The sequence below is a fragment of the Podarcis tiliguerta genome (assembly GCF_965153285.1).
Source record: "Podarcis tiliguerta genome assembly, chromosome: 2".
NCBI lineage: Eukaryota > Metazoa > Chordata > Lepidosauria > Squamata > Lacertidae > Podarcis > Podarcis tiliguerta.
Genome location: NC_139535.1, coordinates 79,777,150 through 79,790,442, shown reverse-complemented (window position 1 = coordinate 79,790,442; position 13,293 = coordinate 79,777,150). Strand labels below are relative to the sequence as shown.

The 13,293-nt window shown below is 43.9% G+C and overlaps 1 protein-coding gene across 12 annotated transcripts in view; it reads left to right on the top strand.

Moving 5' to 3' along the window:
• CACNA1A (calcium voltage-gated channel subunit alpha1 A) overlaps positions 1-13,293 on the top strand; it is a 253,359-nt gene that overhangs the window by 52,581 nt on the left and 187,485 nt on the right. For all 12 annotated transcript variants that reach the window (XM_083430670.1, XM_083430668.1, XM_083430665.1 and 9 more), the window contains one exon: positions 4,677-4,970. In XM_083430670.1, coding sequence (XP_083286796.1) covers positions 4,677-4,970 — 294 coding nt within the window. The remainder of the gene's footprint in view (positions 1-4,676; positions 4,971-13,293) is intronic.

Genomic DNA, 13,293 nt, shown 5'->3' with positions numbered 1-13,293 from the left:
AATTACATAGTGAGAGATGTGTTGATGTTACAGCGGTGGAGAAGACAGACGCCAAACAGAGTCTGTTTTGAAAGGGAGCAGTATGATAAAGGCAATGTGACAGAATTATCCACCGCCTGGATGCCACTAAACAATGCAGTTTTATACATACCTGTTCAGAAGTTCCATTGTTTTCAGTGGATAAAGCATGGCTAGGACCATCAGGCCTAGGGGCCAAATGCAGCCCTCCAGGCCTCTTCCTCTTGGGACTCTCTCCAGGCCACACACTCTCCCCTGCCACAACCCTCCCTGGCCCTGCCTCACATCCTCCTTGGGTGTTTTTGCTTGGTTGGAATGTGCCCTTGAACTCACTTGATCACTCTTGCTTTCCTGGATGGAGAGCAGATAGATGTTTGTTTGTGTGTAAGTTTTACATAAATTGCTCCGCCTACTTTTGACTCTGGCCCCGCCCCACCACTGGCATATGGCCCCGAGAAGGTTTCCCAGAAGGGAATGTGGCCATTGAATTGAAGGTTCCCTACCTCTGGGAAAGAGGATTGCTGGCTAAATTGCTCCCCCTGAAATCTGAGTGTCACGCTGCTTGGATTAAAAGGCCTTATTGGCTGGGAACGTTTCCCACACAATCACACACCTACAAAATAAATGTTTGCGGCAGCGTAGAAGAGATCCCCAGTAATCAAAGAAGGATGCTGCTCACGAATACTGGTTTGTCACATGGAGGCAGTTTCTGCAAGATTAATTCAATGTTGCATCCTTTATTGGGCGTACATTTCATGTGAAGTAAGTCTTGTAATTCTCAAGCCAGTGGAATGAGTCCAGATTTAAACCAGGGTAGATAAACCCAGAACCTAGAGCTACAGTGAAAAGGTTTATTTATGCTATAAAAACTTAATGTAATGGTCCTACTGGATCAGGTAAAAGACCCGTCTAGTCCAGCATCCTGTTTTCACAGTGGCCAATACAATCCTTGCGAGAATCCGCAAGCAGGACATGAGTGCCGTAGCATTCTCCCCACTTGTGATTCCCAGGACTTGGCATTCAGAAACATGCTGCCTCTGAAGGTGGACATAGCCATAGACAGGACATATATATGTCCTAACAACCATAGATAGCCTTATCCTTGTCTAATCCTCCTTTAAAGTCATCCAAGTTATGCATTGTGGGAGCTTATTCTAAAGGTTAACTGTGCACTGTGTGAAGAAGTAATTTATTTTGTCTATCATTCATCTTCTAACATGTTCAGTGCTATTGGAGAGGGAGAAAAAGTACCAAATTTCTCCACACCATGTGTAATTTTATAAATTTCAGTCACATACCCTGCAGTGTTTCTCCAGTGAAAATAGGGACATCATATTCCATCCCCTCCAATATTTTCCAGCGAAAATAGGGGCATCCTATTTCCCTTACTTGCTTTTCTTTTCTAAACCAAAACTCCCCAAATGTTTTAACCTTTCCTCAAATGCGGGTTGCTCCTCCCCCTTGAACATTTTGGTTTCCCTTCTCTGAAACTTTTCCAGCTTTACAATATTGCTTTTTAGGTGAAGCAACTAGAACCAAACACAGCATTTCAAGTGTGGTTGCAGCATAGATTTTAAAAATGGCATTATGATATTGACATTAAAAAAATTCTCAAAACCCTTTCCTAATGATCCCTGACTTGGAATTTGCCACACACTGGGTCAACATTTCCACTGAGCCTATCCACTATAACCCCAAGGTCAGACACCAGCAGCTCAGACTGTATTAGCATAATCATTAAATTAGATTTTTTTTTTTTTTTGTCCTATGTATATCACTTTATACTGGCTTACATTTAGTTGCATTTGCCATTTTACTGCCTAGTCACCAAGTTTGGAGAGATCCTTTTGGAACCCTTCACAATCCCTTTTGTTTTAACCATTTTTTTTTTCTAAAAAAAATGTTCAACGGTACTCTCATTTTGATTCAAGAAAATCACCATTTTATAGTTCAAATCGGGGGAAATAAATACAGTAAATGGACAAAAGTACAAAGATTCACAAAATGTTTAGGAGTATGCGTACCCCTGCGTGCCCCCAGGAAAAAAAGCACTGGTTTAACTACCTTGAACAATTTTGTATCATCGGCAAAAATTATGAGCACACTGCTGACCCCCAACTCCAGATTGTTTATGAACAAGTTAAAAAGCACAGGTCCACTTTCTTCTGACTGTCCGTTTATTCCTACTCCTTACTTCCTATTCATTAACCAATTGCTGATCCATAAGAGCAGTGCTATTTTTCTAGAAAAACAGGTGCTCTGGAACTCACCATGAACGCCTCCCTTGTTCTCCTATAGTGGCAATGGTGCCAACCTGAGAGGTGCCAGTTTCGGTGAGTTCCAGCTGAAAAAAACACTCTGCATAAGAGGATTCCTCTTAACCCATAACTGCTTGGGTGAGGGACTTTTTCAAAAGCATTTTGGAAATCTTAAATACACAAGGTTGACCGGATTACCTCTATATGCTTGCTGATACTCTCATTAGCTGAACTGAGCTCCCAGTCCAACCCACTGGAATTCACTCCTATTTGTATATTGGTGTAGCAAACACAATACTGGAGCTACTAGAACTATTTTAACAAGTGGGGTATCAGTTTGGCTGACTTGCTCAGATATCTCAGCTTTATGTCCATGACACATGCACTTTACAGTTCTGTGCCACACACATGCAACCATCTGCACATTTCGACTTTGCAGATGGCACACTGACTTGTGTATGCACATTTACACTCGCATGCCTTACTAACACTCACTCCAGCAGTATCGCATTTCTTACATTGCACGGCGGTTCTAACATTGCCCCCACTTCCACCCCAGGACTTGGTAGTTGCCAACTGCATTCACTATAAAATGTGTAAAGTAAGGGAAGCCCATTCTGACCTGATTTTTATACCAAATGAGGGCATGAAGGCGGGGTAGAGATATTCATGTTCCTGCTTTCCAGTAGAAAGATCTAAGTCTACATCAGAGAATTGACATCAGTCTAATCTGCCAGGGTGTGGGCTGCTGAGAGATGCCATTTGTATGCAGGTTTTTCCTACCCCATCAAGCTGTGTGTGTGTGTGTCCTTCTCTCCCTGTAGAAACCCAACTGGGTTTGGTTGGGCTGTAGCCCCTGCTATTGGTTCTAGGCCATCATGTGCCAAGCCTGACCGAGGCTTTGGGATGCTCTGTGCTTGCATTAAATCGATCCACTGCTGCACATTAGAGCTCAACCTGCCAGTGAATCAGACCTTTTCTTTCTTTTTTTTCCATTTTCTCTCCCTGCCTGCCTGCCTGCCTCCCTCCCTCCCTCCCTAACACCAGTCTTATTTTAGCTTACCCAAGAGGAGGAGGAGGCGGTGGAGGAGAGGAGGAGGAATACAGGGCAGGAAAAAATACTAGACATTGCAGCAACCAGGGAACCCTTATGAGTAGATGGTGGATGGCAACTACTTCTCTTGTCTCTCTCATTTTTGGATTTTACAGGATGTCATTGCTGCATTCAACTCCAAGCTGAGGCAGAACCGACACACACGCTCTCTTTTTCTGTGTCTCTCACACGCACACACACTCATACACGCAATCGCACGGGAAAAAGGCAGGAAGAGAGACCGCTGGTTAGCAAGAAGGGGGGGAGCACAGCCTTCAGCTTCAGAAGCTTAAAGAGAGCCCAAACCGTTTCGCCTTCAGATCTTGGACAGTGCTGAAGATAACAGGATGAAGCTCCTGTGAAAAGAAACCTTTGGAGGGGGGGTTTTCTTTTGATTTTAGGGTGTCTTTGGGGGCCTTTTTGTGTGTGGGGGGTATTTTTCTGCTTTTTAAAAAAGGAATATCTTTTTCCTCCCCATCACCAATGCAGTACTTTATTTCTCTATCAGTGAGATGGGAGGGCATGTACTGATTTCATAAATCTAACAGAAAAATATATATATATGCTTTTTTTTCTTTGCGAGTGCAAACATTTGCCAAGCTGTCCGGCACAGAGGAAGCCTGCATTTCTCCCATCAAATTGCATTGCAAATACCTAGACAGTGAGCCTAATTTTGATGGCATCTTTTTTATTTTTATTTTTATTTCAATTTCCTTTCCCTCTGGGCTTGAGAAGAGAGGCAGGAGCAAGGAACTGGTGCATTTGATTTCTTTAATTGCATTTTTTCCCTCCCTCAGTGGGGAGGAGGTGCTGCTGTCGCTACATTTAATTGTCATTTCCCCCTCCTCTCCCTCCCAGTGGCAATGCATTTTTTATTCTTTAAATTGAAATATTTTTAACTGATGGTGCATTGATTCTTTTTCTTTTTCATTGTAATTAATTTTAGGGGCATTTTGGTGCATTGGTCTTTTTGCCCCCCCCCCCCACCAATTGCAACCCACAATTTTGGGGTGATTTTTCCCCCTTTCTTTTTCTGGGGTGTGGCTCCCACCCCGACAATTGCAACCTTTTGGGCAGAGGGTGGGGAATTTGTACATCGCTTCCCTCCCCCCCTGCAACGGGAGGCGAGAGTGACAATGTCCAGGATCTCTGCTGCTTTTCCCGACCGCTCTCCAGCTTGAGTGCCCCTCCCTCTGCTGCAAGCTTCCCTAGCAGCATCCTACAGCAGCCGATGGGATGTGATGAGCTTCTTCTTTTCTCCGGCAGCATCCTCAGCGGCGTAACCCCCGGCCCTTTGCTCTTTACAGGATGGCTCGGTTTGGAGACGAGGTGCCAGCCCGCTATGGGGCAGGAGGTGCAGGGGGAGCTGGCTCCGGAACGGCAGGCGGCGGAGGTGGCCGGGGTGCCGGGGGCGTCCGGCAAGGTGGTCCCCCGGGGGCCCAGAGGATATACAAACAGTCAATGGCCCAGCGAGCCCGCACCATGGCACTCTACAACCCCATCCCCGTCCGGCAGAGCTGCCTGACTGTCAACCGCTCCCTCTTCCTCTTCAGTGAGGACAACGTGGTGAGGAAATACGCCAAAAAGATCACCGAATGGCCATATCCTTTCTGTTGGGGGGGGGGAGGCTTCCAGCAACCTAGGCCGCAGTGAACATCTCAAACTTAAGGGGGAAAGAGCAGTGGCAAAGCCTGTGTCCCACTTTGGCTCCTGCCTGCATGCCTGGCCCACCCTGTCTCTATGCATGAAGCCCACCTGCACATCCCCCAACCCAGTGACTGCATACCCATCCCATTCATGCACCACATCTGTATCATTCCTGCATGTGCTACCCCACCTAGTCAGCATGTCTCTGCCAAGGGACCTTTATCTTCCACCCTGATTTCTCAAGGCACGATTCAGATGCATGTATGCAACCCTCGAGGCTGACAGCTCTGTCACTGAATACATCCCTGCTCTGATCCATCTAGTTGAAATGCTTAATTGATGTATTGCTCCCCCCCCCGCCCCAATGTCTCTGATTTTAAGTTGTATATTGCCTCGTGGATTTCTCTCTCTCTTTCTTTCTTTCTCTCTCTCCCTACATGCAAGCCTCCCCTGTGCAGAGGCCAGTTGCCTCTCACCAAGCCAAGCATCTCCTGCTTTCTTTATTCCTCCCTTCTCTCCCCCATCCCACTTTACCTCTAATACCTGTTATTGAGCTGCTCTTTCAAGCCAGCTGTCTTTCATCCATGCAAAGGCGGGTGGGGGGGGAGGATGGGGAGGATGGAGAGGACGAGGAGGACCGATAGCATCAGTTTTCATTTCCTCTGGCTCAGGGTTTTGGAGACTGCATTTGTTAGTCATGCCTTCATTTCCCCTTCTTCAGGCAGAGGGGCATATGGGGCCAGGCTTTTCATGTGCCTTCTGGAACGTCAGCAATCAACTTGGTTCCCAGAGGTGTGCTGTGGAGAGTGGGGCTTCAAAGCACTGTGTCTAGCTAGTTGCGCAGAAAATAAAGGCCCTTATTAACGGGGGAATTGTCAGGTAGTGTTGAGACAGGAGGAGCCAACCTCAGCCTAGTCTCTAGAAAAGGCACATGGTGGGCAAAGAGCAACCTAATAGAGGCCCCCTGAGCCAAGTGTAGCCCCCATACTAGAGATAGAAATCAAGAGAAAGGGATGTGAAACTGAACCATCAATACGTTCCACTGAGCACATTTTTTCCCCTCCTCCACCCTCCCAGTTTTGAGGTCCAGCATGAGATTTCAGTGCCCCTCTTCATTGATTCATGGGTCTGCTATCCGTTATCTACTATCCAAGTCCTAGATATGTTCAGAGAGCCCAGGGCAGTATTTTGGGAGTGGCATAGGGTGGTGAGAGATATAGGAGGCATGTTGGGTTCATCTGCCTCTGCTGGGCCTTGCAGGGGGAGAGGGGGCTTCTCAGGTCTTCTGGTTTCCTCTGATGGTGGAGAAAAATGCAAGATCCGCAGCCGTTGCCTCCCTCACATCAACTTGGTATGTAAAAGATCTTGCTTTCTGTTATAATAGTTTGTGTAGTACTTTGTATCTTGTATGGGTCTTTGGGTTTCATAGACTCTAAACCTATGCCTACCTTGCTTAGAAAAGTTTAGTGTCTGCTACGAGTCACAATATGGTTTAGGGACAACATATATTATGCCTGGAGAGGTAATTGTTATTTTGGAATGTGCTAAAAATCCTGACACACTCAAGTGCAAGGGGCTAAAATATGAGGCAGATTGCAGGGAGATGCTGTATTCTAGAGCAGGTGTGTCTGTGTGGAGAAAGTCTTTTTAAAGTGTAGTTGTGTTCTACACAGCGTGTGTGTGCAATTTTGTCATCCGTGTGAGAGAGGGAATACACATTTTGTTTACAGGAAAGTGAAGGTAGAGCAAGTCTCTTGAAACCAATGAGTTAATGCAGGTGTAACAAGTCAATCAGGTTACATTGCTGGTTCCTTTCTTATCATACAGTAGATACTTGCAAATGTGATTTTCTTAAAAACATACATTGAAAATGATCAAACTCACTATTGAAATACGGATTACCAAGCATGAGCACTGCAGATATTTGATGTTAGTAAAAGTGGGTACTGAAGAAAACTGTAGGGTGGATGGGTGGAGACAGATGTGTGATGGATAGATGAAAAGCGAATCAGCCAAACTTCTCTCTGTTTACTGCAATTGTTTATAGATCCTGAGAATCTATTGAAGTATCATGTTGTTTGTGCTTTATTTATTGTTTCATGTGAGTTTGCAATGCTCCTTTTGTTTTCAGGGAGAGGAATGTGATAAAATGTGGGAGTTTGGTGGTGATGAGAGCAGTTTAATCCTGTAGATGAAGTGCTGGCTTTCCTCCCCCCTTCCTGACAATCCAGATTGTAATCTCAGATCAACCACAATCTTATGGGATTACGTTAGGCAAGTTATCCTAATGTCTGAGCCTTGTGGGCACATGAGGGGCCCATTGTCAGTTATGGATAGAGCTGTGTAGCCACACAGAACTTTTCTACTTCACTACCATAGCCTTCAATGTGGGAGCCCTGTTTCAATGCACAGGGCTACCTCATTTTCATTATTAATGGAAATCATAGCTATCACCTGTCTAAAAAAACCCAGTTCATCTCCAACAATTTCTCCTTTTGTTACACTTTCCCCAGTGTCCCATCATATTCTTCTAACATTCCATCACACTGTAGATTAGGGGCTAACAGTGCTTAGGCAAACCTGCCCCTCCAAAGGGTGGTGTCTTCTTCTCCTCCATTGCCAGCCAAGGGAGGTTGCTTTTGCGGCACTTGGATGTGGTATTTGGGGCAATGCAGATTGTTGTGCTCCCCATCCCTCCATCCCATCTCAAAGCGATCATCCAGCAAAACTAAAGGTCGACAGCCAGGCTCTAGCATGACTAAGAAATGGATGAAAGGGTGGAATCCTATGGATAATGGCTGGATCAATTCTGAATGAATTCTATTAAGTTATTGGGACACAGTGATTACAATGTACGGCTAAGGTGAGGAGTCCATTTCTTTCTACAGGTACTGGAATCATTAGAGTCAGGTTTAACCCTCTGCACTAATGGCTGCTGTTCATTCCTGTAGGGAAAAGTAAAGCGCTTATCCTTTGTGCTTTTAGTGGAGGCAGACTTGCCTATTGGGAGACTATGTGGCTCCTTGAGGAGTAGAACAAGGTTCCATCTTCCCCTGCTGAAAGCAGATGTAGGGTGAAAGAAGGAAGGCATATTTTTTGTACTCCCCACCCTGCAAAATCAGGACCTGAGTTCAGAATGGAGAAATGTGGAGCATTGGGTGACAGGGGAAATGTATGTTACCAAGGGCCTGAGCCCCACCTGTGATAATGGCCCCAGTGATGGACAGTGGATGGAGAAGTATAGGAGCGGGGAAAGGGCTAGAACCCTCTGTTCTTTTCCACCTTGCAATTGTTGGGATGTTTGCTAATTACTAATAATGGGCATGTGGATTCACACAGGTTTTTATTTTTATTTTTAAGGAATATAAACACTGGTGCAGGAGTAGGGAATACTGATTGGTGCCAAAAGATTGTTATGTTTATATCCAGGCAAGGTTGTCGTATTTGTATGTAAGAGCTAGCTCTGGATTTAATATATCTGGCATGATGTATTTGAACTCGGGTTCTCTCTGAGAACATTCCTAAATCTAGAAAGCACACACTTGAATCTCCAGGTGGGTAGGAAAGCAAGTTTCTTTCTGGCATAGAATTGAAGGTACTCTCACCATCCAGGAGGCCACACACTGCCCCATATCTAAGGCTGCGTTTGCCAGGGTGGAGCTCTCATTCCCTCACCAACCACCTATGTCTTTTGTGGAAGTGGAAGTCCTACTCATTGTGCAAAATGGATGATCCAGCCATTTCTCAGAGCAAGCTTAGGGGCTTGCAAAAAAAGCCACAGAGGACCAGAGCTATTCTAAGCCTTTATAAGTTTCTCTTGGACCTTGACTAGAGCTGGCAAATGATGAAGAGTTCTAGCCTGTTCTAACCACAGGGACAACATTGAATATTCTTAAGAAAGAAGCTGTGGAAGGGGAAGTGTGGGTGACTCATGTTTTTTCTCTCCAGTTTCCAAAAAAAGGTGATGTCTATATTTCCCATAGGAAGATACACATTACTTCCGCACCAGGATGGGGGAAGAGCACATCTCTATGTAGGGGATAAATGCATGCCACCCTGCTTTGTTCAGAATTTAAGGACAGTGAGGAAGATAAAGAATAAGTCACCCACACTTCCTCTAATATTGTGTATCTAGGGGGTTGGTGTTCAATGTTCTAGGACTTGGACTTAAATGGGTTTACTGGGGGCAGGGTCTTTTTCAGCCGGAACTCACTGGAACTCAGTTCTGGCACCTCTCAAGTGAGCGCCATTGCCATTATAAGAGAACAAGGGAGGCATTCATGGTGAGTTCCAGCATCTCTTTTTCTAGAAAAATAGCACTGACATGGGGCATGTTCAACCAAAACAAAGCAGGTTTGGGGGTACAATATACTAGGATGCACCCTTGCTCTAGCCTCAGTGAAATGAATGAATCTTCATTCTTGTGCAGGTCTCATTTAATTCACAGGGGCTTGCACAAAATAACTTCCAGGCAGATTGTGCCCTATGACTGGCTGGGGGAAATTGTGCTAGTCCTTTATGCTGCTGTTAGCACTTTTAATTTTTCCAAGAATGCATCTTATGTAACAGCGTTAGTTAGAACGAGGATGTGAGTGTACTATTGAGTTGGCATTAAAAACACGGATGCAGTGGTTATATGCTGTGTGTATACTCTACAGACAGATGGGCACAAATAAAAACTGGCAGCGAACTGCTTAATTAGTGCAACTGGCCCATTATTGTTTGCATGCTATGGTTATAAAAACAATACCTGTTGTGGCATGAGGTTAGATGGCGTTTGACAATATTGGTGTGCTTTCTGCACTGTGGCCCATGTATCCAATGCAATGGAAGAATTTCCCAAGCCAAATCTCATAAAAACCAATGCAGTTCAGGGTTTCTGCTCTTCGGATAATAACCTGTGTGTGATCATAAAGGATAGAAGAACTGATTGTCTTAAAACTGCAGGCAGAGAACTTCAACACTTCCCTTGCAGCTGCAGAAAAGATAGTGCGGAAACAGACCACAGTTTTGTCAGTTTCAGAGCAATGATACTGAAGGTTGTCATGTCTCTGCCTACCTGGTGGTTCTTTGGAAGCTCTCAGCAGTGAGACACGGTTTTCTTCTCTGGCATCAGTTAATATCATGTACTTATTTGAGGGTTAATGGTTGGCTTGTTAATTGTTTCTCTTTATTCTTACGGAACATAGAACTTTACATCTCCTAGGTATTTGGTGTTCATGCCACTACCTTTGCTTGTTTGATATAAAAGAGGAGTGCTGAACAATTTGTTGACAGGCACTTTCTTTTGCTGCTGCAGCCCCTCCTGATCTCTTCTGCTGCAAATGCCTTGGTTAATTTTCAGCACTTAATCCCGCCCCACTGCTGTCAAGTCTGGCTACCTATAAGGAGGAGAAATATATGTTTTCCTTCCAATTAAAGCAGCAAGTGGGGGCTCAAGAGAACATAGGCTCCCTTTTAGTGACACTGCTGACGCCTTTGAGAAAGTTGGCCTTTTCTGTGCCTTAGTCCTCTTCCCATCTTCGTACAGTTAGCTGTGACAGCCCTCCGTATCTGCCTTGACTCATTTAGAAATTTCCAGGCATAATCTGTCACTTCCTGTGAGTCTTGTGGGGTCATTATTGGCTGGACCTCTTCATGGTGCTGTAGTCCATATAATTAAACGTTTGAATGACCACAGATGAGAATCTGAAAGAGTGTGCATTAGGCAGTTCTAGCCCTTTTAAGCTACTGCAGAGGAAGAATAGAGTGGGATTGCTGTGGGGTAGCTTAGCCAGCAGACCGTTAAGTGTGCCTAGAACCTGCTTCCCTAGCTTGAACCTAGCCTCTCTGGTTTGCACTTACAGTAGTTGCTAGAGGATGTTAGTATAGCCCAGGGAAAGGGTTTCCACAAACAACCGTGGCTGTTTGATTCCAGCAGCCTTCTGGAACAGAAGGTATTGCGGTTGATGGCTGTTATAAAAGGGAGTCTAGATTGGGGTTGAGGTTGTGTGACAATTTCATGCCAGAAACACAGCCAATATGGCAGCATGCATAGCTTGCTGTGTGCATTAGCTTTCTGTGAGCATTTAAGCTACAGATCTGCAAATCCTACATCTTGCAGAAAGTCAGTAAGAATTTAGAAAGATGGAGATGGTCCCTGCCTTTTCTCCTGCCACTAGTCTATTTTTGCCAGCAAAGATACACAGGGGGATTGAGGGGAGATAGAGAACTGATAGACTGCAATGGATATGCATTTATTGCAACAAGTTACTTATTTTGCAGGGAGGCTAAGGGGCTGGGGGTTATGGGTAGACACCCATGAGAATGCCATTTCCCAGGGCTCAGTCTTTCTCTCAGGGTACGTTCAGAGCTAAATTTCCCTACTGGGAGCTGCTTTGGATGTTGTCAAAGAAAAGCAGCGAGTCAAAAGCGCAGTCACTTTCTCATTTGGCTGGTGGCACTTTAGGAGCTTATGTATTTGACCACAGGGTGAGATGCGAAAGTTCTCCTTTGAATGTTACTAGAAATACAAATGTTACAAGAAGCCAAATGGCAGAAGTATATTCTAATATTTGGCTGGCGGCACTTCTGCAGTAATGCCTGAACCCCTCTAAAACAGGCCTACTCAAAATTCTGCAAAAAACCAAATCACCTCACAGTCTTAGAAGAACAGAAGTAGTTGAAGCTGAGCTTCCAGCTGTCATTACTGGGGTTGGATCTTCCCAGTAATCAGTTGAAGTGGTTTGTTGTTGGGAAACTGTAGTTCTTTTCTCAGCTAGTTGTACCTGTTGCACTTGAAATGTTATACTGCAAATATATAGGTGTTGTGGGCATCTATAACAATGCTAAGGATTTATTTGATGACAGTGCATCATTCTTGTCTGATGTTGTATTGAAACAAAGGTTTTTTTTTAAAAAAAACACACTTTCACATGTCACTTCCATCTTTCAAAGGAATCCTTTTTTTGAGGCTGCATCCTCTGATCATCTTGGTTCTATGTCCCTTTGAGGATTTCTCTGTAAAATGGCAGATTTTGAATTCAGTTGTCTATTTTTGGTTATACAGCATTTCATTGCAGTCACCCAATTTATTGTGTAGTTAGTGGCCATTAAACAGATGAACTAAACAACAAGTGTGTGTGTGTGTGTGTGTGTGTGTGTGTGTGTGTAAATTGGATTCCCCCACCTATCCAAGTCTGCATATGTTTATTGGCCCTTGAAGACACTGGCTGTCATCTGTCATTTTATCCCGTATATTGTGAGATCTTCTTATAGTTTTGAATCTATGTACATATGACCAACAGGGTTCTGGAGGGCACCAGGGTGAGGAATGTTGAACTAGAACACCCTTTTCCTTGTGTTGGTAGGCTCTGCTGAAAATCTCCAATTATTTTTGCAGAAACTGTGCTAATGGTTCTTCAAATTACCATATTTTTAGTGAGTCTAATAATTCTCTTGATTCCCACATTATTTAATATTATGCTTATTGGATGGCAATGTTCAAGATTATTTTTGCTGCCTAAAAGAAAAGTATTTATGTTAGTTCTTTTCAAGCCAGTTTTCTTTTCGGGAGCCAGTTTTAGTGGTGTTTACATATGTGGATTAGTTCAGCTATTTTGTATAAGATCTTCCCCAACTCTTGGATGATTGTTATATTGTCCCCCAATATGTTTATCAATTTAAACTTCTCAACAGTTTGAACCTTTTTATCTCTTGGAAATTGTTGTTCTTATCCATGTCATAGCCATGATATATTTCATCTGCAATTAAATTTCCTTCAATTTGATACAGTGTTAATTTGACAAGTGAGATGACATTAATCTGGTAATCAGCTCCTTCAAATCAAACTGAAAAGTAGGCTATACCTTGGAATGCTTGGCTATTATTTTAGGTTTCTATCCCCGTTAAAATCCTATCCCACACTCCTATTTAAAATTGGGAAACTGAACCCAATTTAGCCCTTCTGTTTATCGTATTTACTGTCTGGGAGCTGGGGAATATTGCTCAAGAGAAAGGAAAAGGAACTCCTGGTTCCTGGCAAGATTTGCAATTGCACCTGTTTCATTTGTATTATGCATGTTTTCTTAATCATGCAAGGTGAATGTGAATTATACACTATAAACACCACAGTGTATGTGCAGCAATTTCAGTAAACATGTAGTCCCACCATATTCTAAGCAAGTATCAATCTACTCATAGATTTCATTTAGCTTCCCTTTCATGGCCTTGGTGTCATTGATTGCTCCTCTTACACCTTTATGGTCTAATGGCTCCATCACCCAATTCCCAGCTGAC